The 27,235-nt window shown below is 39.5% G+C and overlaps 1 protein-coding gene across 6 annotated transcripts in view; it reads right to left on the bottom strand.

Moving 5' to 3' along the window:
- The window catches only part of Stk33 (serine/threonine kinase 33), a 153,855-nt gene that overhangs the window by 18,530 nt on the left and 108,090 nt on the right, over positions 1-27,235 (bottom strand). For all 6 annotated transcript variants that reach the window (XM_021168465.2, XM_021168464.2, XM_021168463.2 and 3 more), the window contains 2 exons: positions 26,693-26,778; positions 18,772-18,921 (listed from right to left, as the gene is read on the bottom strand). In XM_021168465.2, coding sequence (XP_021024124.1) covers positions 18,772-18,921; positions 26,693-26,778 — 236 coding nt within the window. The remainder of the gene's footprint in view (positions 1-18,771; positions 18,922-26,692; positions 26,779-27,235) is intronic.

The raw sequence follows: 27,235 nt of genomic DNA on the forward strand, positions 1-27,235 counted from the left end.
TAAAGAGGTATGTCTGCCTAGGGCAAAGGATTCAGTGTTTTTTCCTTTTTTGAATTCTATCAATCACGTGTATTAAGCAAATGTCTAAGTCCATGCATTTCCTCTTTCTCTAAGGGAGCACATTTTGTAATAGAAACTGTCTTAATGGGATATTGTAGTTTAAAAGACAATGATGTTGTGAGTGTAAGTCAAGGATACAGTGTGGGTAGCAATTCACATGGTAAGGGTTCAAGCTTTGTACTTGTTTCCATTTTTGATTCTCATATAATAATTGTATGTGCTTGTGTGGAAAGTGTAATACTTCAATAAAGGTGTATAATAGTTATAACTTAAATCTAATCTTAATGTGCAAAACTTTTCCCATAAAAATGTCAAATTCATAGAAACTTTTAATAAACTTAAATTCTCACTTTTAAGAATATTGATACTGCATAATCCTATATGAATGTTTCTAGTTATCATGTTTTAATTTTACTGTTTTGCACATATTTATCATGTACTATGTGATGTGCCAATTTATGACACCCTGGGTGATGATCAACTTGTGGTAATTAACCTGTCACCTTAAAGTTTTATCATTGCTTCATCTGTGTTTGTTTTCACAGTCTTCAGCTTTACTGTATCACTTTCAATTTAAGCACTTCTTCAGTCAATTAATGTATATAATTAATACATGACCATATATTAATTATATATTAATTGCATAAAACAATACATTTGATCATCAAAAAATACATACTTTGATCATAGTCACCACCCAATAACCTATCCTATCCTTCCTCCCCAATTCCTCTAATCCCCTTTTCTTTTTTCTTCTTTCTTCTTTCTAACTTTTTATTGATTCTTGGTGAGTTTCACATCATGTACCCTGATCCCTCTCATCTCCCTGCCCCCTCATATCTTTCCTTCACTCTTGCAAAGTCCTCCTCAAAATACACACACACACACACACACACACACACACATACACACACATACATAGAAAAACCTTCTCATTGTGGAAGCTATACTATGTCGCACTATATCCCACAGTATATTCATTCCTCTGTCCAAACATCTTTACTTGCAAATGTTCATTGCAATGAGTCATTGGCCTGGTTTGAGGTCTCTGGCTTCTGTGATACCCATCAATACTAGATAGATCCTTACTGGAAGTCTTCCTGATTATCCTGCTGTTGCCCTCTGTCATGGAGATTCTGTAGCTTCAGATCAGCAGGACTGGCCCTTTCACAATCCAGACTGGCCCTTTCACACACTTACAGATGATATAGATTTGGGGGTGGGTCAACTCAGAGCCCTGGATCTGGGCCTGGGTAGTAGCTGAGCTGGTCAGCATGTTGATTCTCCCTTATCCAAACCACCAGGGCAAACTCTCCAGTACTGCTCCAGCTAGGCAACCTAATGTCACCATTAAGTGGCAGGAGGCAGGTCAGGTCTCCTGCTCTCATGTCCTCAGGCAGGCTCACCTGTACCCACATCTCCAGAGCCAGCTCTACTTTGTTGCCCAGTCAAGACAAAGGGCTTACTCCCCTAAGTGTTGTAGCTGATGGACGGCTGGGCCAGCTCTCCCCCTCTCACACCCTTGGGGCTGACTCACCCATGGAAGGCCCTCTCTCTGAGTGCTACAGCCAGTGAGGTGGCAGGGCTTGCTCTCCTGCTTCCTCCCCCAACCACTGCAGGTAGCAAGTGGGGAGAGGGAGAAGCCATCACCCTGGTACCTAGGCCACTTCACAACAGATGAGTGTGGTAGGGACCAGCTCTCTAAGGCTCCTGTCCTTAGAGCTGGCTCACCAGTCCTCCTCCTGACTCCCCCCACTCCCACCCCTGTCATCAGGGTCAGTTCTGCTGTGCTGTCATCCAAATAAGGTGCAAAGGCCCACTCTCCCAGAATGTTGCATGATACATGCAGCTGGTGAGGAACAGGGCTCAGTCTCCTATGGTCTTGACCCTGTTGGCAGATTTCCCAACTGCCAGAGTCAATTCTCCCACACTCATGCCCTCTGGGCTGGCTCACTCATACCCCTGCCACCAGGGCCAGCTCCACAATTGCTGCTGGGAGTAAGAGCTGGGGTTAGCTCTCCAGAGCACCCCAGTCAGTGAGGGGAAGGGCCCAGTTCTGCACATCCCTGGACATCCATGTGATCCCAGTGGCCGCCCTGACAAGAGATGTCCCATGTTCTCTAGTGGTGATATGAGCCTCTGACATCGACATGAACCGTTACATAACCACGGACCCAGACTTGGCCCTCAGTGGCAGCTTGGGCTGGAACCTCACCATGGCCCCGAGTGGTGGGGCTGGCCACTCACTGCAGACTACTCCTCTCCCCGCTTGACTCTCAGTTCCATTTCTCTTATAACGCTCAAGCTTCTCCACTCTCCTTCCCATATTTGTCTGCCACATATTTGCACATTGTGGTGGCTCCTGTTGTAGGCTGGTCACATGGCTGGTGGGTTCTAGGTGACATCCTCCATCCATGCTGGAGGGTGTGGTGACCAGTGGGTACCTACAGCCTGCCTATGCTGTCCTCAGAAGGGCAGGTCTGTGGGTGGCATGTCAGTCTGCAGGTCTCTGACTGCATGGTAGTAGGCAGGGTTCTGTGCATCTGTGGCCTGCCTGTGCCATGGGGCAGAGGGCAGGTCTGTGGGTGCCTTTCCTAACCAGCACTGTGTGCATGGTGAAATACAGTCTCTGTCTGTCTGTCTTCTTCCTCCTGTGCTGTGCTGCCTAGATTTGATTTGATTTTTACGTGACCACCAAGCCAGCCATCAAGCTAGAATGAACAAAGGACTGTCATCTTCTCTGTCCCTGACGGGTACAACAACATCACCTACAACAAGGTGTCTCTTTGCCTGTTGCTAGGGGGAACCTTTTCTTTCTTAATAGTACACTTTTTTCTTTTACATCATTGTTGCTGTAAATTTTATATACATGAAAAAAGTTTTAATGTGTCTTTTTAAGTTTTCTTGTTTCACCTGATTATCTTGTTCAGTCTACATTTCTGAGAATCATAAGATTTCATTCTTTATGCCCGAATACTACTCTATCGTGTATAGCTTTTCTCCTTCTCCTCTTCCTCCTCCTCCTCCTCCTTTCCTTCTTCTTTTTGTTGTTTGTTTGTTTGTTTTGTTTTGTTTTCTAGATGGGGTTTCTCTGCATAGCTCTGGCTGTCCTTGAACCTGCTCTGTAGAGCAGGCTGGCCTGGAACTCACAGAGATCTGCCTGCTTTTGCCTCCAAAGTGCTAGGATTAAAGGTGTGCACCTCTACCACCTGGCTCTTGTATATATCTTATACCAGATTTTTTCTATTCAATCACTCAAAGGTAGCCACCAGCACTGATTCTGTACTTGACTTGCCATTTGTGACTAGTGCTGTGGACATGCCTACTGTGTCCTTGTCTTTCAAAACAGTGTTTCATGTATCTCAGGCTAGCTCCAAACCCCCTCTGTAGCCGAGGATGGACTTGAACTAATACTGAGAATCATAGATGTAAGCTACCATGTTGATGTAGCATGTTACGTATTACTGGGGAAGGAAAACGGGGCTCCATGCGTTCCAGGAAGGCACTCTACTGAGTGACATTCCTAGATCCACTTGTGCTATGTCTACATGTTTCCCTAGGTTTTCAACTACAAGTTTCAAGCCATACATTGAATTGATTTGCACAGGATGAGACACAGATTTAGTTTTGTTCTACATATGGATATTCAGTCTTCCCAGCCCTGCTGTCAGAGGCTGTCTATTCTCCAATGTAATTCTGGAGCCTTTGTTAGAAACCAGGTGGCTGTACCTGTATGGGGTTTTTGTCTGAAACCTTTACCTACTGAATTTGTCTACATGCCTATTTCTGTGCTGAGAACATGCTGTTTCATTCTGCATGGCTTTGTAGTATACCTAGAACCAGGTACTGTAATTCTAACACTGCTCTTTCTGTTTAGGATTCCTTTAGCTATTCTATCTTTTGGGCTTCCATGAGAATTTTAGGACTGCATTTAGTTCTGTAGAGAATGTTACTGGGATGTTGTTGGGGACTGCAGTGAGATCAGAGATTGATTTCAACCCTGAAGTCATTTAACAATATTAATTTTCCCAATACATGAAGATGAAACATATCTTTAGTGTCTTTGGTTTCTTTCTCAGTGTTGCATACTTTTCATTGTAGAAGTCTTTTGCCTCCTTGGATAGGTTCCTAGGTATTACAGATTCAGGCTATTGTGGGCAGGATGGTATCTCTACTTCCTTCTGAAATGTTTGTTATGGTGTACAGAAAAGCTACTGATTTTATATGCTGAATTTTATATCTTGTTACTTTGCTGAAATTATTAAAACTAAGTCCTTTAGGATCTTTTGGTGCAGAGTATATCAACTGCAAATAGAGATAATTTGAATCTTATCTTTCCTATTTATATCCCTTTTATTGCTGTGTTGTGCCTAATTGCTCTGGCTAAGGTTGTAAATGTTATATTGAACAAGGGTGGTGAAAGTCAACACTAGAGTCTTACTCTTGACTTCATATGAATGGTTTGTTTTTCTCTTTGCAGTAGAATGTTGACTATATATATATCTATCATATAGGGTCTTTATTTCATTGATGTATAGTCTTTCTAGTCCTAGCTTTTTCTAAGATTTCACCATGAAAGGATGTTGAATTTTATCAAAGACTTTTTTAAAAAATCTATTGGGATTATTATGTGATTCTCCACTCTGTTCGTGTGCCATATTGTATTTGTTGATTTGTACATGTTGAACAACCCTTTTACCTCTAGAATGAGACCAACTCTACCACAGATATGATCCTTTTAATGTACGGTTAAATCTGGCTAATGAGAATTTTATTGAATATTTTTAATCTATACTCATCATGGATACTGGCCTATAGTTTTCATCATTGCCATTGTTTTTCTAACATCCTTATACAGTTTTGATATGAGAGTAATATTTGCTCCATATAATGACTCTTCTAACATTCTTTGCCTTCCTGTTTTATAAAATAGCATGAAGAATATTGATGTTAATTGTTTTCTAAAGAACTGACTCAGGGCTTCTGGTTGATGGAGAACTTTATTACTTCAGCTCCATTGTTAGTTCCTGATCTATAGGGTTATATGTCTTTTTTTGTTGTTTGATCTTGGAGAATCATATTTTCCTAGAAAATTGTTCAATTTATCTAGGTGTTTCAACTGATTGGAATATAAGTTTTAAAAATAATTCTTAGCAGACATTTGGGTTTCAGTGATTTTTTTTCATTAAACATTTTTTATGTGTATGGAAGGTTTGCTTGCATGTATATCTGTGCACCATGTTCATGCCTTGTATCTATGAAAGCTAGACTATGGCATCTGATATCCTGGAACTGGAGTTATAGAGCATTGTGAGCCATCATGTCATGCAGAGAATTGAACTCTGCCCTTGTCAATCAGAAGAACATCAAGTGTTCTTAACCACTGACCTTTGAGCTCTGGTGCTCCAGAAGAACAGTGAGTGCTCTCAACCACTGAGCGACCTTTCCAGCCCCACTGTCTGTGGAGTTAACCCCTCTTCCATCCTAATTCTATTAACTCAGGCCTTCTTTTTTTGATGAGTTTGGCTAAGGGTTTGTCCTATGTTTCTCTTTGTTTACTGGTTCTTTGTGCTGGCCTATTAGTTTCCAGTCTATTAGCTTCTGAGCTTATCTTTATCAATTATTTTCTTCTACTAAATTTGGCTTTGGCTTGCTTTTATTTTTCCAAGGCCTTTGGATACATCATTACATTATTTATTTGTTACCTCTCAGATTTTTAAAAATGTAGCCACTCATATCTATAAACATCCCTTTTAGAACTGTCTTGATTTGTACAGATGCTGATGTGTTGTGTTCCTGTTTTCACTTAATTCTAGAAAATTTTCATTTTTTCCTTTGATTTCTTCAATAGCTCAATTGTCATTCCAATGCATATTGTTTAATCTTCATATGTTTGTATAATTCCTGCAATTGCTATAACAATTAGTTTCTAGTTTCATTCAATTGTGATCAAATAAGTTACTGATAACAATAAATTACTTTAGTTTGTTTGCATTTGTTCAAACTTATTTATTTTCTACAATATAATCTGCTTGCTGACAGTTCCATGAGCTTCTAAAAAGAATGTGGAACACTCCTTCATTGCTGGTGGGATTGCAAGCTTGTACAACCACTCTGGAAATCAGTCTGGCNGTTATCAGAAAATTGGACATAGTACTACCGGAAGATCCAGCAATACCTCTCCTGGGCATATACCCAGAAAATGTTCCAACTTGTAATAAGGACACATGCTCCACTATGTTCATCGCAGCCTTATTTATAATAGACAGAAGCTGGAAAGGACCCAGATGCCCCTCAACAGAGGAATGGATACAGAAAATGTGGTACATTTACACAATGGAGTACTACTCAGCTATTAAAAACTGAATTTATTAAATTCTTGGGCAAATGGATGTATCTGTAGGATATCATCCTTAGTGAGGTAACCCAATCACAAAATAAATCACTTGATATGCACTCACTGATAAGTGGATATTAGCCCAGAAACTTAGAATACCCAAGATACAATTTGCAAAACACAAGAAAATCAAGAAGAACAAAGCCAAAGTGTGGATACTTCATTCCTCCTTAGAATAGGAAACAAATACCCATGGAAGGAGTTACAGAGACAAAGTTTGGAGCTAAGACGAAAGGATGGACCATCCAGAGACTACCCCACCCGGGGGGATCGATCACATAATCAGCCCCAAAACCCGGACACTATTGCATATGCCAGCAAGATTTTGCTGAAAGGACCCTGATAAAGCTGTTTTGAGTGAGGCTATGCCAGTGCCTGGCAAATACAGAAGTGGATGCTCACAGTCATCTATTGGATGGAACACAGGGCCCCCCAATGGAGGAGCAGAGAAAGTACCCAAGGAGCTGAAGGGGTCTGCAACCCTATAAGTGGAACAACAATATGAACTAACCAGTACCCCCAGAGCTCCTGTCTCTAGCTGCATATGTAGCAGAAGATGGCCTTGTCAGTCGGCCATCATTGGGAAGAGAGGTCCTTGGTTTTGCAAACGTTATATGCCCCAGTACAGGGGAATGTCAGGGCCAAGAAGTGGGAGTGGGTGGGTAGGGGAACAGGGCGGGGGAGGGTATAGGGAACTTTTGGGATAGCATTTGAAATGTAAATAAAGAAAATATCTAATAAAAAAACCAAAAAACAAAAACCTAGAAGACCATGAAAAAAAAAAAAAACAAAAAAACAGAGTACTCTGCAGTCATTGGACTATATATGTTGTTGATGTCTAGCAAGTCCATTAGATCTATAATGTAGGTTAGCTCTGATATCAGTCTTTTTTTATTGATTATCATTCAGCTTTGATTTTTCTTTTATTCTTTGTTTTTTTTATTAGATATTTTCTTTATTTACATTTCAAATGTTATCTCCTTTCCTAGTTTCCCTCAGTATTCATGCCCCGCAAACCAATATACTGGTGAGAATGAGTAATGAGTATTATACTTTTGTTATATAAGAGTATATCTCTCTCTTTAGGTCCAATAGTATTTGTTTTATAAAAGTTGCTACATAGATATTTGGTGCATACATACTTATAATCATCATGTTCTCTTTAGTAGATTGCTTCCTTTGCCAATGTGTAATGGCTTTTTTTTTGCCTCTTTGGACTGGTCTTGGCCTGACATAGTTCTTTTAATGTATTTGTATAGCTATTTCTGTTTGCTTTGATTTGCTTGGAACATTATTTTCTCTTCTTTAACTTTCAGCCAATACATGGAATGTCCCACAAGATGGGTTTCTTGCAGACAGCAAAATGTTGGATTTCATTTTTTTTAAATCTAATCTGCTAATCTAATCCTTGTCTTTTAATTGGATAATTAAGTACATTTTGGGTTATTATTGGAAAGTATTTACTAGTTCTTGGCATTTTTTGTTCTCCTAATGTTCTATTCTTTCCTAATTCTTCTCATTTGCTTACCTATTACTCTAATGAAATTCATTATTGCCCATGTTCTCATAATGTATTTATCTTCATCTTCTATGTGTAAGATCCCAGAAATATCTACTGCAATTCTGGTCATGAATAACTTTTAGATTCCAGTTCATGCCTAGAAGGTACTTATTTTCTTTTGCATCCTGAAGGATAATTTTTCCAGATATAATAAAACAGGTTGAGTTAATATTTTGTAGAACTTGAAATAAATTATGCTATATCTTACTGACCTTTAGAGTTTCTTCTCAAATATTTGCTGTTAATTCCAACATGTTTACCTTTATAAGTAACCTTGCAGTTCTCACCTCTTGGCATTCTAAGTATAATATGGCATGAGGAAGTTCTTTTTCTGGTCATGTCCATTTAGTCTTAATGCTTTCTGTGTCTGAATATTCATATGTTGCCCTCAACTTGGAAGATTATATGTGATCATTTCACTGAATAGATTTTTCTATGTCATTATTCTGTATCTCTGTATCTGCCAAGATTCCTAAGTGTGTCTTTTAATCTTATCCCAAAGTTCTTTCATGTTCTGTTTATAATTTATTTTTCTTGTAATACTGTCTGAACGTTCTAAGCCATAAATCTTGCTTCAAGCCTTCTTCCCATTGATCCAGTCATTGGTGAGGCTTTTAACTCAGCCTTTTATTTGATTTATTGAGCTTTTCACTTCCAAGATTTCTTCTTGACTTTTCCAGAACCTCTCTTTATTGAATTTTCTTTCATATAATAAATTGTCTTATTTTATTTAGCTGTCTATTCGTATGTTCTCTGTGTAAACATCCATGTGAATTCAAAGAACAACCTTGGGTGTTATTCTAGGCTGGTTGGCTGAACAGTGAGTACCAGGGAACCATCTATCTGTCATTCCTGATGCTGGGATAACAAAAAGCACCAGGCCCGCCTGACTGGCTAGATTTCCTTCCTTCCTTCCTTCCTTCCTTCCTTCCTTCCTTCCTTCCTTCCTTCCTTCCACTCTCTCTTAATCTCCCTCCCTCCCTCCCTCNCCCTCCCTCCCTACCTGCCCCCCTCCCTCCCTTCCTTCCTCCCTCCCTTCCTTCCTCCCTTTCTTTTTCTTTCTTTCCTCTCTTTCTTTCCTCTCTTTCCTCTCTTTCTTTCTTTCTTTCTTTCTTTCTTTCTTTCTTTCTTTCTTTCTTTCTAATTTGGGTTTTAGGGATTGAACTGGAAATCTTGTGCTTGCATGGTTAGCACTTTGCAAACACATTATCAATTGAACTATCCTTCTAGCCATCTCCCCACTCCCATCATATTTTCCCTGAGTTTGTTGATTTTTAAGTTCGTGTTATAAATTCTTTTTGCAGTAGTGTATCCATGTAAGTATCATTAGATTCAGTTACTGTGGATAATCAACATTGTGGAGCAAGGGAGGGCCATGTTGCCTTGCTTTTCATATTTACTATATTTTGATATTGAGGTTTGCATACCTGGGGTTAAGTCATTGTCTGAGAGCTTTAATCTACTGTAATCTTTGAATTGGAGTATTTGCCACAGTTCAGATGGAATTAAATCATAGTTGGGTTGGGGTTTGTCACACCTGGACTTGAAGTTCAGCAACAAACTCCCCTTAAAATGCTCAAGATAATAATCTCAATCAGCAGTGCCTTTTAGAAAGAAGCACACAAACTTTGGTGACAGTCATAATATATTAGCAAATTGAAAATGTAATCATCATTTAAAAATAATTATCCACAACACCAATAATAACAAATAAGAAGGGGCAAAGATAATAAAGAATACACTAAAAAGCTGCTGACTAATAAAGGGGGGAAGGAAGAATAAAGAAAGAAAAAATAAAAGGTGTATAAGGAGAAGAGAGAAAATCCACTTAAAGATGTAAAAATGAAAAAGTAGAAAAAGAAAATGAAACAACAAGGGAAAAGAAGAAAAGAGGAAGCAATCCAATTAAAGTGTTTTTAAAGGAGGGAAGGGAAAGAATTTAAGGATAGAAGAGTATTAAAATTAAATAGTGAAAAGGAAAAATAAGAGAAAAACATTAGATATAAATATTCAAAGTAAGCAGGTAAGGTAAGGCACAAAAGTCTTTTTTTGTTTTTATTTTTGTTTGTGTTTTTGTTTTTGTTTTTTTTCAAGACAGGGTTTCTCTGTATAGCTCTGGCTGTCCTGGAACTCACATTGTAGACCAGGCTGGCCTCGAACTCAGAAATCCACCTGCCTCTGCCTCCCGAGTGCTGAGATTAAAGGCATGCACCACCACACCTGGCTGGCACAAAAGTCTTAATGGTTACAAAAAATACAACCCCTACCCCCAAAGAAAATAAAAACAACCATAAGTCCCCTTGCTAGCAATGAGGCCAAGTATATGGGTGACATGAACATTCTGTCTGTGCTAAATGGACCTTTCTAAAATCTTGGGCTATATGCTCTTTGGACGGTACCTATAGGCTTAGTTCCACTTGTCTTTTTCTTCTTTGATTGAGACATTCTACACTCATCTGTCCTGGCTGAGAGCTCCACCAGCAGTAGTTCCCTTTTATTTTCTCTGTACATTCCTAAGGCTGCTCAGGAATGAAAAGGGTCTATTGGGCTTCAACCACACACATTGAATGGGGACAGTGGTGGGTCCCATATGACACCCTCATCTTCCACCTGGTGTTCTGAAACTTGTTTATCACATATAATAACTTGTAATGGTTTGTTCTGAACCTGTTCCAGCTTCCTTAATCAAATTCCCAAATAAATGGCCCTAGATGGCAAGGGATCTTTGTTTACCTTTTGTGTCTCTGTCTAGGTTCCCACTACAAAATGCTCTTAATGATTCTGAATCCGAGAATTTCTCCCTTAGCCATAATAGACCTCTAGGCCATGACTCACTGAATCAGTTTATGACTATAAGCTGGAGATAGGGAAAATATAGAAACCTTTGATTCCCAAAGCAGTAAGTTCAGACAAGAACTCAAAATGGTGTCCTAACTCAACAGGAAGCACTTCCCCTGAGCCAGTGTGCAAATAGCAAGTCCTCAGAGAATCTGTTCCTTAAAAAACTAGCCTGTTTTGTTGTTTGTTTGTGTTTTTTGTTTGTTTTTAAGATTCATTTTATGCATATGTGTCTTTTGACTGCATGTCTATATGTGTGGCATATTTGTGCCTAGTGCCAGAAGGGTACGTTGGATCTCCAGGTACAGGTAGTTGTGAGACACCCTATAGGTGCTAGAAACCAAACCTGGATCCTCTTTAAGAATAGCAAGTGTACTTAACAACTGTGCCATCTCTAGACTTTTGGCCTTCATTTCTGCACAGTGAAGAGGCTGGTGCTAACTGCATTTTGTGAGTTTCTTTCTTTTGGGGGAGGGTTATGATTTTTTATTACTTTATTTTTTTTACAGTCCCCCCCTCCCACAGTTCCTCATCCCATTCCTCCTTCCTCCTGTCTCCAAGAGAATCTCATCCCCCCTCCCCCACCAGACCTCCCCACTCCCAGGGGCCTCAAGTTCTAGAGGGTTAGAGACACTACTTTTCCTACTAAGGCCAGACCAGGTAGTCCTCTGCTGTATATGTGTCAGGGGTGGAGGAGTTGGGGAAGGGGGTGCTGGGACCAACTCCTGTATGCTGCCTGATTGATGGTTCAGGAATCTGGGTTAGTTGAGACTGCTGCTCTTCCTATGGGGTTGCCTTCCTCCTCAGCTTCTTCCAGCTTTTCCCTAGTTCAACCACAGGGGTCCCTGACTTCAGACTGTTGTTTTGGTGTAAGTATCTGCATCTGTCTCATCAGTCAGCTGTTTATTGGGCCTTTCAGAGGACAGCCATGATAGGCTCCTGTCTGTAAGCACACAGTAGCTTCAGTAATAGTGTCAGGCCTTGGAGCCTCCCCTTGAGATGGATCCCAAGTTGGGCCTGTCACTGTACCTCCCTTCCCTCAATCTCTTCTCCATTTTTGTCCCTGCAGTTCTTTTAGGCAGGAACAATTCTGGATCAGAATTTTTGACTGTGGGATGGCAACCCCATCCCTCCACTTGATGTCCTGCCTTTCTACTGGAGATGGAATAATAGATATCAGAGTTGAAAGTATTGAAAGATTAAAAGAAGATATATCTTCATCTTATCTATCTATCATCTATCTATCTATCTGTCTATCTATCTATCTATCTATCTATCTATCTATCTATCTATCTATCTATCTCAACAAGGTCCCTCTCCCCACTGTAGGGCATTTCATCTAAGGCACCTCCCTTTGAGTCCTGATAATCTCTCACTTCCCAGGTCTCTGGTACTTTCAAGAGGGTCCCTCCACCTCCCACCCTTGAGGTTGCATATTTCCATTTATTCTGCTGGCCCGCAGGGCTTCTCTCCTGTTTCCCCCGTCCCCCAGTACCTGATCATGGTCTCCATTTCCCCTTCCCCTCCCCTCTCACCCAAGTCCCTACTTCCCTCCTCCCATGATTGCTTTCTTCTTTCTCCCAAGTGGGAACATCCTTACTTGGGCCCTTTGGCTTGTTATCCTTCTTGAGTTCTGTGGATTGTATTCTAGGTATTCTGTACTTTTGGGGCTAATATCCACTTACTGTGCATGACCTTTTGGGTCTGGGTTACCTCACTCAGGATGATATTTTCTAATTCCACACATTTGCCTGTAAAACACATGATGTCCTTGTTCTTAATAGCTGAACAGTATTCCATTGTGTAAATGGACCACATTTACTGTATGCATTCTCGTTTGTGGGACATCTGGATTGTTTCCAGCTTCTGGATATCACAAAGAAGGCCACTATGAACATAGTGGAGCTTGTGTCCCTGTGGTATGTTGGGGCATCTTTTGGGTACATGCCCAAGAATGGTATAACTGGATCTTCAGGTAGATCTCAGTGGAATCTCTGGGTTGTTTTGGTTTGCATTTCCCTGATGACTAGGGACTTTGAATATTTCTTGAAGTGCTTCTCAACCATTTGAGATTCCTCTGTTGTGAGTTCTGTTTAGCTCTATACTCCTTTTTTTTTTAAATTGAGTTGTATGTTTCTTTGGAGGTTAGCTTCTTGAGTTCTTTATATATTTTGGATAGTAGCCCTCTATCAGATGTGGGGTTATTGAAGTTTTTCCCAATTTGTAGGTTGCTGATTTGTCCTATTGACAAGTAAATATGTCCTTTGCTTTACAGAAGCTTTTCAGTTTCATGAGGTCCCTTGCTGATCTTAGAGCCTGAGCCACTGGTGTTCTGTTCAGGAAATGGTCCAGAGTACCTGCTGCTGGTTTTGATTTTTAGCTTAGTTTTATTTTGTTATTGTTGGACAAGATGCTGGTAGAATGCTGATATTTTGGATTTACTAAGACTTTTTTTTCCCCTAAAGTGTAATCTAGTCCCTTTCCTTGTGAAGTTGGGAAGAATGTGTATTCTTTGGCTACTTGGTGGTTTGTTGTGTAAAGACTACTAAGTCTATATGGTCTAGAGTAGATCATATTTCTTGTTATTCTCTCTGGATCATCTGCTCACTGATAAAAGTGGAGCTTTAAAGTCTCCTACCATTACTGTACCACTGTGTCTCTCTCTCTTTTGGTCTACTGATGCTCATACTCCAAGGTTTGTGGAGTGCATATCCACTTACAATGACTAGAACATGTTGTGTTGATTTATCACTGTGTATTACCTTTTTCCTTTTTATCGGTTTGACTTGCAGTCTATTTTATCTGACAGAACTGTAGCTATTCCTGTTCTTTTGTTCCCTATATTTCTAGCAATTAAGTTGCAATTTCTGTGGGTTCCTACTAGTGAAGCAAGTCTCTTGAGCACATTTGGATCGTGTGTGTGTGTGTGTGTGTGTGTGTGTGTGTGTGTGTGTGTGTGCGTGTGTGTGTTACTTCAATCTGCCATAGGCTTTTTGTTAGAAATCTTAATTTACTTACATTCAAGGTAACGTGGTAGGAGAAACTTCTGCTATTTTACTTTTAGATCTCTACATTTTTCTATCCTGCATTTTTCTTCCTCTATCAGCTAATTCTTTTGCAGTTGAGTGATTTTTCTGTAGCACTATACTACAGTTCTTTCTTAATTTTATATTATATTTATTTTAGTTTGGTATTCTATGGTTACGATGGGGTTTGCCAAACACATCTGTAATGGCTTTGTCTGAAATATTTCCTGCAGGCTTATTTGTTCGGGCACTTACTTGGTCCCTGGGTGGTGGTGCTGTTCTAGGCAGGTACTGAGCCTTTAAGAGGTGGGCCCCACTGGTGACATTAGGCTATTAAAGGAGAAGCCTTGAGGGTTCTTTGTTATGAGTTTTGGTAGTGTCTTCTTGTGTGACATGGGAAGCTCCTCTTTGGGGTCTATTTGAGTTCAGATATGTGAGCTTCCTTTGACTGGATGCTGGCTTTTCCCCCAGATTAGGGAAATTTTTTCTTAATACTGTATCTATTTATCTTTGAGATAGAGTCTCACTATGAGACCTAGCTGGACCAAAACAAAATAATATAGACCAGGCTGGCTTTGTACTCACAGAGATCATCTGTCTCTGCTTCGTGAGTGCTGAGTTAGGATGTGCAACCATCAAACCTGTCTCATCCTATACTTATTAAATATGTTTTCTGGCTCTATTTAGCCCACTTCACTTTCTTTAATTCCTATTACACATAGATTAGGTCTCTTGGTGGTGGCCCACAGTTCCTGTAAGCTCTCTTTATAACCCGTCCCTTCTCTTTGATATTAGACTGATAATTTCAAATGTTCTGTCTTTAACCTCACTGTTCCTCATCTTTTTGTTCATTGATTTATTCACTTTGCATCCCCATCGCAGCCCCCCTCCAACCTCTCCACCCAATCCCATCCTCACACACACACACACACACACACCTGCCCCAATTCATTGCTCCCCTTCTCTGAGAAGGAAGGCTCCCCATGGGTTTCAACCTACCATGGCACATCAAATCACAGAAGGACTAGATAAGGCCAGACAAGGCAGCCCAGCTAGGGGAAAGGGATCCAAAGGGAGACATCAAAGTCAGAGACAGACCCTGCTCAAATTATTAGGGAGACCCACATGGAGACCAAGCTGCACATCTGCTACATAAGTGTATGTATGCCCATGTACGCTCTTTGGTTGGTGTTCCATACTTTGTGAGCCCAGGTTAGTTGACTCTGTAGGTCTTCTTGTGATATTCTTGACCCCTCTGACTCCATCAATCTTTTCTCCTACTCTTCCATAAGACTCTTTGAGCTCAATCCAATGTTTGACTGCATCTGTTTCCATCAGCTACTGGATGAAGCCTCTCAGAGGCTAGCTATGCTAGTTTCTGTCTACAAGCATAGCAGAACATGAATAGTGTCAGGGGTTGGCTCTATCCCACGGGATGGGTCTCAAGTTTGGCCAGTCATTCGTTGGCCACCCCCTCAATCTCTGCTTCATCTTTATCCTTGCACATTTTGTAGGAAGAACAAATTTGGTGTTAAAGATTTTGTATGTGGGTTGATGTCCCCCTACCTCCCCTAGAAGTTCTACCTGGCTATCGGAAGTGGCCACTTCATCTTAAGCTTCTATTACATTTTTTCTTCACTCATTATTTATTACTTCATTGTTTAAATCCTCTCCCTCCCTCAGCTGGTTCCCTCTTATTCCCTGCTGTCCCTCCTTTCTTGCTTTTGCAAAACTGTCCATACATTGTTTTCAAATTTCACTTAATTTTTTATGCATATATATATTCTTGGGATTCAGTGGATTTTTAAGAGGATTATTGTGAATTCTCTTTCCTGATATGGCACAGTTCTCCCTTTCTTTTGTGTCTATTATTATGGTTTTATTGGAAGTTTTGATAATCTACAGTCTTCGGTTTTTTGGTTTGTTTTTATTCTTTTAGGGTTTTTTGTTTGTTTGTTTTGGGGTTTTTGTTTTGGTTTGTTTTTTGGTTTTGAGACAGGGTTTCTTATGAAGCCCTGACTGTCCTAGAACTCATTCTGTACCCAGGCTGGCCTCAAACTCAGAGATCCACCTGCCTCTGCTTCCCAAGTACTGGGATTAAAGGCATGTCACTATCTGTCTTTGTAATCCTGTGCTCTGTCATTGGGCTTTCTTATTTGCAAAAGCAGCTATTTTGGCTTCTGTGGACACTTTGGAAACAACGGCCTTTACTTTACATTATGATGATAGCTACTCCTGCTGGCAAAATCACTGGCCAGCCAAGATCTCTAGATAGCTAGGCTGCTGCCTTTGCTTTGAATTCAACTGTGGTAACTGGCGTTATTCCGCTTTCTAGTGAGACAATTGGTTATGCCCTGTGGTTAGGCTGAGCTGCTGGGTAGGCAACTGCCACTAATGCAGCTGGGCACAGAGTGCTTTTCTTGCCATTATGGTAGCCTTGCTACTCCCTTGATGAGTGTGCTTTTGGGGTGACTAACTGCCCAGCGGCAGGCATAATAAACTTCCGTGTCCATGGTGTATTGGTCTCTGCAGTGGACTTGCCTCCTTGCTAGTTTCTCTCTGGCTGCCCTTTTTTCTCTAAGCTCCCCATGAACTGAGAATGGAGGGCGCACCCCTGCAGTGTTTCAGAATATCTAGGAGTGGCTGGTTTCCTGGTTCTCTCTTCTCTCTGGAGAAGCCTTGGATCCTGAAGACTTGGGGGTGGGGTGGGAGGGGGTGCTGCATGTCCCCTTGAAAGAGAAGAACAGTGGTAGTGGTATGGTCCTAACAAGACCACTTGCATTACCCTGCGGCTGAAAGGTTTGGCTTTGGTTTTTGGTTTTTGGGTTTTGGGTTTTGGGTTTTGGGTTTGGGGTTTTGGGTTTTTTTGTGCTTTTCAGTTCTGTGAACACAGAAGTGACAATCTTGATCCCATGCTTGGGAATTCTTCCACTTTGTTCAGGATTTTCACACTCTGCTTTTAAATGTTAATAAAAATTTGAAAGACTAGAAGTAATTTTTAGCATAAAGTTTGACACAATTAGGAAAAGAGTATATTCACTTATAAAAACCAGTGAAACAATATGTATGAGAAATATGTCTTTTTAAAGGTGTAAAACTTCAGAAAAATTCCCCAATATTAAGTTCCTCCCTATATATCACAGACAAGCCTAAGCAAGGGAAAGTTCCTTAGAAGATACTGAAGGCAAAATGCTGCCTGCATTGCAGGAACAGCCACAGAAGCAGGGCAACGAGCAAGCTTTCTAAGTCCATCCTGGGAGGTGCTGCTCCTGCGGCCCAGCCTGTTCATTGATGTTGTAAGCTATTCTTGCTAAAATGAAATGCTCTCTTCTCAAGTGTGTGACTCCTGAAATTCCTAGCATTGCAGGACAAAACTCACATTATAATCCTTGTCTCCCTTACATGAAGTATCTAAGACCAGAGCAGATCACGTTAACCAGGGATTTGCAGGATGACCGGGATAGAGAAGGAAAATGGAGAGCAGTGGTAAAGGACAGCGAGTGCATTTGAGCCACAAGGAAATTTTATGTCACATTGGTTGATAATTACAGACATAACCCAGCACTACAAAATATGTGCTGTGCAGATACTTATATGTGTGTACATATAGATGCATGTGCATATGCAATACCCAAACATGCACACATAGTGTGTTATATATGTGTATATATGTAACTATGAATATGTGCATGCTGCCATGTCAGCCAACAGAAAATCTTCAAACTATGTTCAACAAAAAAAGTAAACATTGGCTTAGGATATTATTTTTAAAGAGAATATAAAATACACATTGTGCTAGACAATGGACTAGTTATCAGAGGAGAGAGGAAGGGAATTCAATAAGGTTATGTTTACATTGTGGTAAAAGCGTGGTTCTTTCACACAATCTAAATCACAATGTCAAGCTTCTAATTCAGGCTTTTACTACTCAGTAGACACAGAACTTCCCAGCCAACAGGCTACTCTCCCAGGTGTCTTCTGCAAGGTTCTGGCAGGAATCTTGGCTAAGAGTGGATCACCCTTGTGCTCTGCCTATCTGCTGCCTACGGGGAACTGGAAGGCAACAACAAATTAAGAAATCTGGACTGCTGAGCACAGGATGCAGAGTTTAAATAAGAGTTAGCACACAAGACAGAGGAAAGAAACCCAAACTGAAAAAAAAAAACTTATACTGACATATATAAAAAGCAGAGAAGGGGTTGCTTGGGCAAACCTTTGGGATATCTGGTTAATAGACTACAACCTAGAATCAAAATGCTAACAAGACTATACTACAGACATGAAACTGTGTTCAGATCTATCCCAGTAACATGGCAAACCATGTAGTTTAGGTTTGTGTGAAATAATACACAAATACCTGGATGACATAATACTTACCTTTTGCATATAGTACATAAACCAATTATAAATTCGGTAGCTGGATAGAGTAAAAAAAATTATGAATTTGGAGCCGTGGGTCAAATCTGGCATGCTACCTGCTTCATCAGAAAAGGCTGCGCTGGACGCAGTTGTGGTCACTCATTTGCTGGCTGCGCCAGTGTCTGTGCGACAACATCAGAGCCAAGCAGCTACAACAGAGGCTAACAGACCTATAGCACTTAGTACAGTTTGTGATCTTTCATCGGAAACTGCTAGATGTTCAGGTTAGGGATGCTTAGTCTGCATGTGTTCTCTCATAGAGAAAGGTCTGACAGCTCCACTCCAAAGAGCCACTGGCCATAAGAATGAAGCCCCAATGGTAAATCTCAGGGCTTAGAAGGTAGAAGGACCTTGCCTGTTGACTAATGCAGGCCTTTGTTACCAACTCACAGTGAGATGATGGAGCTGCAACAAAACGTCCCATGAATGAAAGTGCCAGAGCCTGTGCATGTCGCAGCCATTCCTCCTACCTGCTTTGCTGTGTTTGCAGATGGACTGTAGACAGCGCTCTGCTCAGTCTCCTCATCTGTGTTGGTCTCCTCATCACTTTCTGGGTTATTTTTCCATTCTTTCATCATTTCTAATACATTGGTTGGTCTTGCTGAAGAAAGGGTATTGCCCTAAGATTAAAAACAAATATTTTCACATAAACAGTTCAGATAATTGAAAGATTCTTAAACCTCTTAATATATTCTCCCCAAATCAGGAGTAGTCATATGGAAAAGTATAATGCTGGGTAATTAGCAAAACTTTAGCCATATTTTGGAACACACTCCCTGTCCCACAGGAGCTAACTTCCACATACCATCACTTACAATGTGAACAATGTTAGGAGGCCACTCATAAGTCAGGAAGAAGTAAATGTAGCCTGCTTATGCCAAGGACACAATATGGCGATTGTGTGGCAGCTATGACCCCTTTAGCACTGTTCTTAGAAAACTGGTAAGACACTGCCCAAAAGCTAATGGGTCCAATGCTAAAGGTGAGTTTACACAACACCAGCATCTATAGAAAACATCCACACCTAATAACTATTAAGTAAACAGTACATCTACAAATATAGACTGTTGATTTAAATGCTCTTTCCTGGAATATTTCTATGTAATGTGGCTATTTGCTTATAACTGAGTCAATTTGCTGTACCTTTCCCTGTTATGACTGTATCAAACCAATATTGGCCATTTCACACTAACTCTACTTACCAAACATCCCAAATGTGCTCAGAGACAGATAGGGTCAAATGTCTCCTACTTGACTTAATTTTTTTTAATTCTAAACTTCAGTTGTTAGAGAACATTTGTACAGGATATTTAGGTCACTATCAGGTTAAAATGAGACCTTCAGGTGTGGGCACATGTATATAGAAATTCTAAATAGTCTTTGTATGTAGGTAGATTTAAGTGCTGTGCAGTAATAACACAGAAATCCATGAGACAGGGCACATTAAGGACAGCCATCTGAATACACTGTGGAGGATTTATTGAGTTTAATATAGTCATGGTTAAAAATAGATCAGCATCAAGAACAGAATGGTAATAACAAGAGGAGATCATTAGGAGACCTAGTCCCATGGCTCTTCTGCCCTCCTAGAAGGTCAGCGCCTTACTTTTTACCTAGCACCTGAGTACTCTCTACATTGGCTGTACTCGTTTCTCCTCTACCTCCCAACTTATCATCCTGTTCTGACAACCATGGCCTACACTGCCTTCAAGGTCCAGTTTAAAAGTCATCTCTATTAGGTGTCCCAGAAGTAGGAACATACACAGGGCTAAGGAAGCAGTCATGGAGGGCTAGAGCCATCTAAACTGCCAGCTTGCCTCAGAGCACCTGTCAGATTGAGTCATGATCTCTAAGGCTTGCAATTTTCATCCTGACTTCTGTCAGAATTCATAGTATGTAGGGTCCTCGACTTTGAATATTCACATCTTGGGCTCAATTTGATTCTCTCATTAGCAAAGAGACAATCTGAAATATCTGTCTGTAACCTCAGTCCTGTTCAAATAAGTGTTCTTCAGGTTAATTCTTTGGATATTGTGAATTTCAATTTTCTCCCCTCTTTGAAAAAGATGTTTATCAGAATAAACATATCACTTTTAGGTGATACATTTTTGGAGCTAGTACATAGTTCATGATGCTCCCAGTTCCTACTTGGTACCTACAAAGATCTGGAGCAGCTTAGACTCCTGCCAGGCAATTTTCAATGGGAAATACTAAGCACTGGGACCTGGAAGTCATTCTTTACCATACAACACGCAGCCTGCCCTGATAGGAAAAACAAAGGAAATGCTTGCATCCTGCAAGTCACCTCTAAGAAGCTTTAGCAAGATAAACCTGTCTACACATGACCATGCTCAAACAAACAACAATCACGGTGAAGCTCATATGCTAGCTGCACAATGTGACAGCAGCTCACTACAGCAATCTTTGTTTTTCGAAGTCTTAATCAGCATATTATGATCTAGCTATCATGATTTAACTAACAGTTTCAGTCCCTCAAGAGCACAGCTCAATCTTCACTCACTTTGCTATATTAAATGTCATTAGATAAATTGCAAACCTCACCACTGGCTTTGCAGCCCACATCAAACAGGTACCCATGATGATCAGTGACCAACTGTATCACTGCTTTCAAAGCGTGCAGGTTCTTGGGAACTACTTATCTGCTAGTCAGTTCATCCATGTGTCTCCTTCATGATGGTGTAGTCAAATTTTACTTCTTTAAGGATTTATTTTTAGGTGTGTATGTGTGTGTACATGTGTGCATGTGTACATGTGCATATGTGCATGCTTGTGTATGAGTACATATGTATACATGTGTGTGTCTGTCTGTGTGTGTGTGTGTGTGTGTGTGTGTGTGTGTAGGTTTCCAGAGTTCAAGAGTCCAGCAATGTACAGGAGAGGTTACTGAAATTCCTGGAGTTGGAGTTACAGGTGGTTGTGAACTGCCCAATGTGGGTTCTGGGAACCAAGCCATGGACTTCTCCAAAGCTGAATGAGCACTCTTAATACTGAGTACTCTCTCTAGACCCAAGGAGTTTATTTCCTTCCTTCCTATGGCAGGCAAATTATCAGTAACCTATCAAAATGCACAATGCAGTCTCTCTGACAAATAATTTTATCATTTGGAATTTATTCTATAGATATGCTATTTATGAGAACATTTGTTGTGACACTGATTGTAACAAGAAAGATCTGAAACAATTTATTTATTCCATATTCAGAGGGAGAAATTTACAAAATACTATAGAACATCCAGACTTTGAGATGTAATATTGCATTTTTTCTTAATAAAGAAATCTTCCCACTATATATTAAATGAAAAAGAGTAGTTTACAGGATATTGACCCTATTTGTGTAATGTATACACATAAAACTGCATAAAAAGCACATGTAAGATACTAAATGATAATTATCTCTACTGAAAGGGGGTAGAATATTATTTTCCTGTTTTGACCACCATTTACATTTAAATGGTGAACCATTTACCATGGGCAATCCCATGGACTTCATATGACTAAAAAGCAATGTAAGCAGCTGGAAAAGGCATGTATGAAGTGTAGAGAGCCACACAAAGATGAATGACCAATCACCTCGATGGCCTGGATGGTAACAGTGGCCCTAAGGGAAGCAGCTACTTCATTGATTTCTCACAAGTGTAGCTTCAAATGCATGGATGAGGCTAATGTCGGTAATCCTCGTCTTCAGGAAAAAAGGAGCCTGAGAAATGACTGAATTACAGAGGCACAACTGCCAGCAGAGAATTTCTAGTTAGAGGTAAAGCTGAGCCTTCAAACTCAATATATTTCAAACCAACACTCTTCAGACTGGGGTGTGCACACACCTGGATGGCTTGAGGAATCAGTTTCACACCCCCAATCTGCTTGAGCATGGAATTGTAGTAATCATTTCCATGCTTTTTCCCTTAAGTCAGCTTCTTCCACTTAACAAGAAAAAGAAAGCATAGTTTGCAGCCATCATATATATGTACATATAATATATGTATATATATACATATATTGTGTGTACATATATATGTATATATGTGTGTATACATATATATGTATATATGTGTGTATACATATATATGTATATACATATATATACACATATATGTATATGTGTGTATATATGTGTCTATACATGTGTGTATATACATATATATGTATATATATGTGTGTGTGTGTGTGTGTGTATATATATATATATATATATATATATATATATATATATATATATTTAAATCTCTGAAGTACCAAAGACCATTCAAAATTTCTGTGTAGGTGTTTGGGAAGCAAATGAACCTAATGACTTGGTGGAAAATCTTTTAAAAGTGAGATGTTTTGTGTCTTTTCTTCCATTGAAAAATGCAGAAAGACATAATTAAATTATTCGAAGGTACAGAGTCCAATATCATTTTTGTAATTTATTTTATTATATGATTCTAAATACTTTTCCTTGGGCTCTGTGTACACTGGAACTGCATTTATATCTTTGTTGCTCAAAATGTATTTTCATCATTAATCCATCATTCGCTCATTTATAATATAATGCATTCCGAGGTGTGTCTATACAAGGTGAAATGACCATCTAAACTGTATCCATCCACTTGGTTTTTCTCTACCCTGTCTTCCTGAGGAGACTGACAGCCACTTCCTTGTTGTCTTGCTTATATTTTAATCATGTCTGTGTGTATTCAAAATAGAATGTCTCTTTAGTTGTTTTAACTTGATACAATGAGCATCAGACCTTATATTTTTTTCATTCAAAATGACACTGGATATCCCATCCTGGGGATATGAATCATGAACCTAGATTCCTACATTACAATATATGTAAAAAGAACTTCATAATATAGCAAATATATAAATGTTAGGCTAAACCTAGAAAATCTTGTGAAAGAGACTTAGGAGACCATCTTTATGACCTTAGAGTAGGTTAAAAAAATATATTGGGCAGGACATAGAGACTATTAAGTATACAAGAAAAAATAATATGTGGAATTTTTACCAAAGTTGTAACTGTATACCAAAGACAGCACTAAAAATTGGAAAAGATACATTATAGACTAGGAGGCTCCTGGATAGAAGGGTGGGCAAGCTTCATATGGTAATAGGATCTGGGCTGGCCTGGCCAATAAGTCAAGGGCAGACACAGAGGCAGGACTAGGTAGAACCACAAACTTATCCTGTAGCTGCAATAGGGGGGATTGACCAGCATCCTTTCTTACCAACTCTGTATTCTAGAGAGAGCCACAGAAGGAACAGGGCTTAGTTTCTAGGAGAGGGAGGAGCAGCCAGAGGGTCTGTGACTTAGCAGCATGTATTAAAAACATGTTGAAGGATTTACCCATGTTTGGAAAGTTCTAATAAAGCTTGGAACTGAAGCTATCTTTTCACAACCCACACAAGAGAAATAATTCTACTAATTTATACCAGTGGTTTTAAAATGTAAGCAGCCAGAAGAAATTCCTCAGACATATGTTTTTTAAGTGTAAATTCTTGGTGTTAACCTGTGTCCTAGGGAGTTGAAGAAAATAAGAGGCCACAGAAATGATCTAGTAAGAAATGTCCATTCTCTGATCCGATGCTGATGGGAAAGAGGAAGGCAAAGCAGCTAACAGAGGAAATAACCGTGTCCTGGCAGCCAGAGGGGGTCTCGCCAAACTCTGCCCTTGCTGGAACAGTCACCACAGCTGATTTTCCTCACAGCTACCACTCAGCTTGTGAAACCAGGGAGGCACTTCAAATTTATTTGAAATTCTGCTCACTTAAATGTATACAGAAAAATAATTCTTTTTCTTGGAATACTTTTAAGATATAAACCATGCTTCAAAATGCACAATACATGGGTTAAACTACAGACACTTTTTTGTCCAATAAAGCCCTTTATTGGAAATTGTTACTAAGCATTAGGTATTGAGAAAAACAGGCTCTGATATGAAGCAGTAAGGCTCTGAGGAAACCATCTTCCTCTCTTTAGACTATTTCAAACAGAGGACATGAATTGCAGGAAGGAAGACATCAAGTGTTAGGAAGAAACGAGTCACGCCTTTCAGAAGTTTGCAAAATGCCAGCATTCTAAATTTCATACACTGAACTTAAGCGAGTCCGATATAGTACACAATATCTGTCACTTCTATCCATTTGGCAAAGACTTCAGAGAGACAAATGTTAGAGGCTTGAAAATGGAGACTTCTGGAAAAATGACCAAAGCCAGAAATAAAGCTGTACTAATTAGAAAACAAATAATTAAATGGCCAAACCCGAATGTTGTGTGATGCTGGGAGGAGATAAATTCTAAGGCACACCATCTGTTTTACAACTTTTTATTTTCCTGTACCACAAATCTACCCCATACATTTTTACAATGATCTCGCAGCTAACTCATTTGCACAACTACTTTAGGCCAGAAATAATTACAGCACAGAATCCCAGAAGAGATCAAAATAGTTACAGAAGAGGGCAGATATAATACACTCTTGATTGAAAACTAGGTTTTAGCGTTTAAAAAAAAAGTAAAAGAAGAACTGTTATTCAAAGAAATAACTCAAATTTGTCAAAGGAAAATTAGAGAATTTAAAAAACTGATACCACAATATATTTATGATATTTAAAAGTATCTGGGCCTCTTCTGTCTTTGCTTGTTTCCTAACTTATCTCTTCAGCCCAGTGGTTTTACATGGCATCCACGTACTCGTGATTTTCCTGTTTATAACCCAGTTCCTGACCTCTATCTATTTATTTGTTTGACATGTCTACTTTCCTGTCACATAGCATTTCAATGCTAACATACCTAATTTGGAGCTCTTGTCTCACTACCCATGCCCCACAGGAAGAATCTACTCTTCAATAGCTGTCCACATCTTAATAAATGGAACCACTGTTCTACCAGCTGTTAGAGCAAACCCTCAATTTCATTCACTCTTCCTCCCATATCATTATTATTCATGTACTCCATCATCATATTCTATGGTTCACATTTCCCCAGCCCCTCCAACTCTCCCTCTTTTTCTTCAGTGCTCAAGATCAAACCCAGGGCTTTGGCACACTGTGCAAGCATCCTACTGCTAAGCTACATCCACTTTCAATCACATTTCTAAAGCCTCTCCCATGTATTTTTCTTTTTTTCTGTTATTGCTATGCTTTTTAGACTGCCACCTCTCAAAAATGGTTCTTCAATATTTACCAAATTCTCTGTCTCTAAGGCATTGCCCACCTCAAGGCTGGAATGACTTTTAAGAATATAACTACACAATAATTTTCAGTTCAAATATAATTGCATTTGTGTCCTTGGTGCCTAAAATAGTGCCTAGCTAAACATATACTTAATTTTTAGTGGGTGTTGTCAATAACTCTCGTACAGCACTAGTAACTTCTAGTATTAAGTCTCAGACTTTTCTGGAGATCTCTGTGGACCTATTGACTTAGTGATTTTTCAAAAAAAATCATTCAGAATTCAGTAATTCATCGCTTAGTGATAATTGTAACAAGTGGGATTAGGCTTACTTGCACATTTCAAAGTGTTCTAAAGATTAAAAAAATTGCATTCTACTAAAATAAAAAAGTCTGGAATGGGTTGGCATAGTGACTGTAAACTACAAGCCCTGGGGCCCTGTATTTTACTGTTGTTTACCAACCCCAGTTTGTAGTCCTGCTTTGTTGTCCAGCATGGCTACTCAATCAACAACCATCACATTCCAAGTCACCAGAATAGAGGAAAGACTGGAAGAAGGCCTATCCTGCTCCACTTCCTTCACATGTCATTAGGTGACAATGGTGACTAACACAGAAAGCTGGGAAATAGAGACACTCAACTGGATAGCAATGTTTCCAACTAAAGATTCAATAGCAGCCTCCCTCGAATTCTGTCTATTACTGGGTCCTGTTCGATTACAGGAATGCAGAGACCAAAGGGTCTACACCCAAGTTTTGTAGTCTACTGGTGCAACATGCAAATAAATGAAGACTAAATGTTTCAGCCCAGGTAATGAAGACCATCTGGAGACATGTTTTCCAAGGTCCCCAAAAGACTCTCTGTAACCAGAGAGCTGAGTGAACTATAATTGGTTCTAGAGCTTTACATCTGGAACCTGTTCCATATCCTTTTCTCTGCATCGATTTCATAAGACATTTCTCAGTTCCATTCTACTGGACATGAAGCATCCATGACAAAGAACAAACAAAGTTCATTTGAATGTCTATAAATACACACAAGCAACTGTGGTGACAGTCGTAACCATTTGGGAATGTCCATTTCAGAAATGTGTCAAGACTCACTACTCCTTTTAAACTTGTCAGAAGATGGAGCTAATTGACGGTTCTAAGACTAAAAGACCATGTAAAATGAATGATGTCAGAAAAAAAGATTTTTAAAAAGAGTGTCATAACTTACTGTCAACCATTGGTTATCTAGAAGTTCCTTAGCTGTGATTCTGTGAGCAGGATCTACTTTCATGAGTTGTTTCAAAGTATTTTTTGCTGCAAATAAAGGGGAGAAAATCTTGAAATCTTATTTCACTTAACCTCAGTTAATGTTACACACACCAGCTGGTCATGGTGACAAAGGCTGGTAGCCCCAGCTACTTAAAGAGGCTGAGACAGGAGGATTGTTTGAATCCAAAAATTTGAGATGAGCCAAAAAATTGAGACAACTCAGAGAAAGACATCCTACAACACAACCAACAAGGCAAAATAAAAATTATACATTTTCCTATTTACTTAGGTTATGATTGCATAATACAACAAAGTGTGCCAAGTTCCATCAACACCAGGCCTAAGAAATAAGGTGGAATGCCTTTTATTGCTGGGTAACCTGGATTAATGATCTATGGTGAAAATTGGGTTCAAAACAGCAAGTTTCCCCTTTAATTTTTTAATTGATATTTTTAGTTCAGTTTTGTTTTATTTTGTTTTCTGATGAAGATATCACTATTTC

This window comes from Mus caroli, chromosome 7 (assembly GCF_900094665.2).
Source record: "Mus caroli chromosome 7, CAROLI_EIJ_v1.1, whole genome shotgun sequence".
NCBI classification, from domain to species: Eukaryota; Metazoa; Chordata; class Mammalia; order Rodentia; family Muridae; genus Mus; species Mus caroli.